The 3,834-nt window shown below is 25.4% G+C and overlaps 3 protein-coding genes across 4 annotated transcripts in view; 2 read left to right on the forward strand and 1 right to left on the reverse strand.

The window, feature by feature from the left end:
- LOC102676944 (pre-mRNA-splicing factor syf1 homolog) overlaps positions 1-455 on the forward strand; it is a 5,236-nt gene extending 4,781 nt beyond the window's left edge. For both annotated transcript variants that reach the window (XM_006608357.2, XM_031512372.1), the window contains exons 14-15: positions 36-176; positions 320-455. In XM_006608357.2, the coding sequence (XP_006608420.1) occupies positions 36-176; positions 320-396 (218 nt within the window). In that variant the 3' untranslated portion in view covers positions 397-455. The remainder of the gene's footprint in view (positions 1-35; positions 177-319) is intronic.
- LOC102676623 (F-box only protein 42-like) lies at positions 203-3,150 on the reverse strand. The gene is made up of 8 exons (XM_006608355.2): positions 3,133-3,150; positions 2,753-3,041; positions 2,297-2,640; positions 2,041-2,198; positions 1,829-1,959; positions 1,601-1,740; positions 1,401-1,537; positions 203-1,283 (listed from the first exon to the last, which is right to left on the reverse strand). Exons 2-8 carry the CDS (start codon positions 2,874-2,876, stop codon positions 737-739), a joined length of 1,581 nt encoding a protein of 526 aa, XP_006608418.1. The 5' UTR covers positions 2,877-3,041; positions 3,133-3,150; the 3' UTR covers positions 203-736.
- Positions 3,151-3,221: 71 nt separating this feature from the next.
- The window catches only part of LOC102679140 (protein O-glucosyltransferase 2-like), a 3,214-nt gene continuing 2,601 nt past the window's right edge, over positions 3,222-3,834 (forward strand). The window contains exons 1-2 of the mRNA XM_031512364.1: positions 3,222-3,343; positions 3,646-3,827. Coding sequence (XP_031368224.1) covers positions 3,708-3,827 — 120 coding nt within the window. The 5' untranslated portion in view covers positions 3,222-3,343; positions 3,646-3,707. The remainder of the gene's footprint in view (positions 3,344-3,645; positions 3,828-3,834) is intronic.

Genomic DNA, 3,834 nt, shown 5'->3' on the forward strand with positions numbered 1-3,834 from the left:
TATTCAATTTTAATAAATTTTAATAAATTTTGTAGATAATATTACTACATATAAGGATAGTATTAAATTTGTTCGTGGTGTGACAGAAAAAGATGGTAAACCGGAATCTCAAGTAAATAATCCGGATGAAATAGATATTGATATTAATGATGTTAATGAAGGAGATATAGAAGAAGGTAATATAGAACATACAATATATAACACATTAAAATTTTTATTACTCTTTATCACGTGTAATATGTTTACAAATTGCTTTAAAGAACTTTAATTGCGACACATATATTTGATATTCTATTTTTGTATGTGTTTGTCGTTTCAGATATACCTATTGAAAAACAAACTATTCCGTCACAAGTGTTCAGTAGTTTAAAAACAACTGATGATGAAGATGATTAACATATAAATTATACCATTTGGAAAATATGTAAATAATAAAACTTGCAATGAAATGATAAGATTTTATAATTGATATACATTGTTTGTACAACTATAATAATTATTTCTGGTCAAAAAATTAACTTTTCTAGATGATTTTTTTTTTTTTGACAAAAATAAAATTAATACTTTAAAATTATTTATCATAAAATTTTCTCACAATTTTTTAATAATATCACTTTTTTACTTTCCAGTTAAATTAATTTTTAGTAAATAATTTATAATAGAATCAAATCAAGGCTAACAGAATTAAACTATTCTTAATTAAACATAGAAATGTATTATTTGTTGCTACAAGATATTAAATAACATATCTTGGTGGGTTTATAAAATGGAGATCATTATAAACTTCAGGCTCATCCATATCAGGATGATTTTGTATAGATGCTTGTTCTTTGCCAATACCTCCAAATACTATTAATTCACCGCGACCAGCTACAAGCGAATAAAGTATTCTTTCATTGGGACCCGATTGATCATTATGTTTTAAAGGAATCCACGAAGCACTACATTCTTCGCATAAGACATTCGTAATGTCTAACACAAATATGGACAAAGTATTTTTTGTCTTTTTTGCAGGCTTCGATTGTGCTCTTCGATTTCTAATACTCTCTTCCATCCTACGAAGAGATTCTAATTGTCGTTGTCGATGACTATTAATGTCATAACGCACTGGTTCATTACGAAAAGCCGTCATACTTAACATATTATCATAACATAATGTTAAATTCTTTGTAAAATTAGGAGGATGATGCGGAGGGCGTGGATTTTGTATAGATATTTCGGAAAACGACCCATGTCGTCCATTAATGTTTACATCTCTATCAATATGAGATATGCTTCCTTGTCTAAAAATAATTTATAACTGTAGATTTAAAATTTTACATATAATAATAACATATAATAATACATATAATAAACTTTACATATAAATAAGTATTAACAATAAACTTAAATAATCAAACCTTCCATGTAATGGAGATGAATTATTTGTTCTCGTTGAAGATGCTGCTTGACAAGTGACCTTTTTGAGTGATATACTCATATCATTTGGCTTATTTTGACATTTATTAATGCTAAGAACAATAATATGATTTCCCACCTATCAAATAAAAAATATTTTGAATACAAAATATTATAAATTGTATTATAATCAAATTATTACCTTACAAGCTTGATGACACCAAATGCGTGTTGGAGCCCATTCTGTATTGTGCATATTTACTTTTTTCCATGTCCATACTGCACCTTCCATTTTTAGTAACCAGGCATCATTCATAGCAACATTAGGTCCAGTGCAGCCTCCTTTAAATATTTATATTCATATTAATATATTAAAATATTTATAATAAAATTAAAAAAGTTTTTATAGTATATTTTTAAATTATCTTACCTAACACAAGAAGATGCTTGTCTCCAAGCTCTATTTGAGATTGACCATAACGTGGTTGTGGCTTTAAATTTGAAGTAGGTTGCTTATGCCAACTATAGGAATCCAGATTCAAACACCATACGTCATTGGATCTGTCTCAAAATAGTACTGCATTGTTATTAAATTAAATTAAATAGTTTATTAAATGACATTTAACAACTTCTGGTATATACCTATATCCATTGCATATACCACCAAAAACAATCATATAATTTTTATGAATTGAAGCAGAATGTGCTGAAGTGGGTGGAGGTGTTTCCAACGTATTTATAGCAATCCATTTATTGGATTCTATAGAATATACATGTAATTCATTGAATAATTTTGATTGCTAAAAATATATATATAACAATAATATTAAATATTAAATATTTTCTTATATAATCAATTTTATTTATTATATTTTTATAATTTTTTAATCAAATATACCTGATGTACAGAATATAATGCTGGATGAGACCATCCTCCAAATAAAATGAAACTTTTTTTATAATATAACATAGTAGCACAAGCTTTAGGAGATGGATATGTTCCCATTGTGATTAATCTGATCCATTTTCGTGTATCCAAATCCAATCTCCATAAATCATTGAATGTTGTACATGTTGCAGTACATCCACCAAATACATACATGGAATTTTCATATGTACAAGCAGAATGCGAATGTCTTTTTGCAATAGTAGGCATCCAATGCTTGGATGGCCATGGACTCCAAAGCAATGATCCATAAGCCACAGACTTATGAAAATGTGCTTTATTATGTTGTATTACATCTACAATAAAAATAAAAGTTTTATTGATTTTTAAAAATAAATTAATAATTAAAAGATATAATTATTAAAATATTTATAGATATACTTTTAGAACAAAAAAAAAATTACATACTTTTGGTAGCACGGAACCATCTTTTGGATACAAGTTTACATTCCTGAAGATTTTTATATGGTGGAATTAAACTTAAAATGTATTCTAATACAACATCTGGTAAATCATCAATATTACACTCCATTCTGCATTAAATGCTTATTAAAAACGTTTTACTAATAATCTTTTATTTTATGTCTAATTTTTTAAATATTCAAGCCAAATTGAAAGTATTATTATCTCAAAGAATCGAAAATCATGTTTTTTTTTATTACTTTCTGGCGATTCCGCAAATTAAAGAGATTCCCACCTGAAAATTAAGAGAATTTTCTATGCGACAAATTCGATACGTCCACATAGCATAATAGATATTTATGCTCCTATTATGCATTTTACTTAACTATTTTATAAATTACAAATTATACAGGGTAAGTACTACCATTTTCATAAATAAAGGTAACCTAAGAATGAAAATCATATATGTATAACTGCGATATAATATAGATAGATAGATCTTTACATGTTGGCTATCATGAAGTAATACTTATTTGACAGTAACTAAAATATATTCAAATCACGTTAATTTCATTTTTTTTGTTAATTTCTTAAGAGGTATTTCCCTTATGTATTCATATTTGTTTATGAAAAAAATATTTTTATATAACATAACTGGAAAAAAATTATAATTTTGATTAACTTCAGATTTTTCTTAATTATCTTTCGATTTTAAAAACACTATTATTGTATAACCGACTTCTAATTTCAAGATAAATATATTTCTGTATCAATTTTTTCTTATTTAATAAATATATTTAATATAAGAATAAAAAATAATATAGAAAATACTATTTTAATTTTAAATTTTATATATAAATAAATAAATTTTTATATATAAATAAGAATTACATTTACAGCATTTTTGTGTGTATGCGTTTTACATATCTATCAATCTTATCTATCATTATTCTAAATAAGAATGATATTTACATCGATCTTATTATTGCTTATTTGTCAAGAAAGCAAAAATATTGAAATAAATCCATCAAAAACAATATTTTGGGGGCCAGGATTGAAACCAGATAAAATAACAATGCGAGCAAGAT

The sequence above is a fragment of the Apis dorsata genome, unplaced genomic scaffold (genome assembly GCF_000469605.1).
Source record: "Apis dorsata unplaced genomic scaffold, Apis dorsata 1.3 scaffold_34, whole genome shotgun sequence".
Taxonomy (NCBI): Eukaryota; Metazoa; Arthropoda; class Insecta; order Hymenoptera; family Apidae; genus Apis; species Apis dorsata.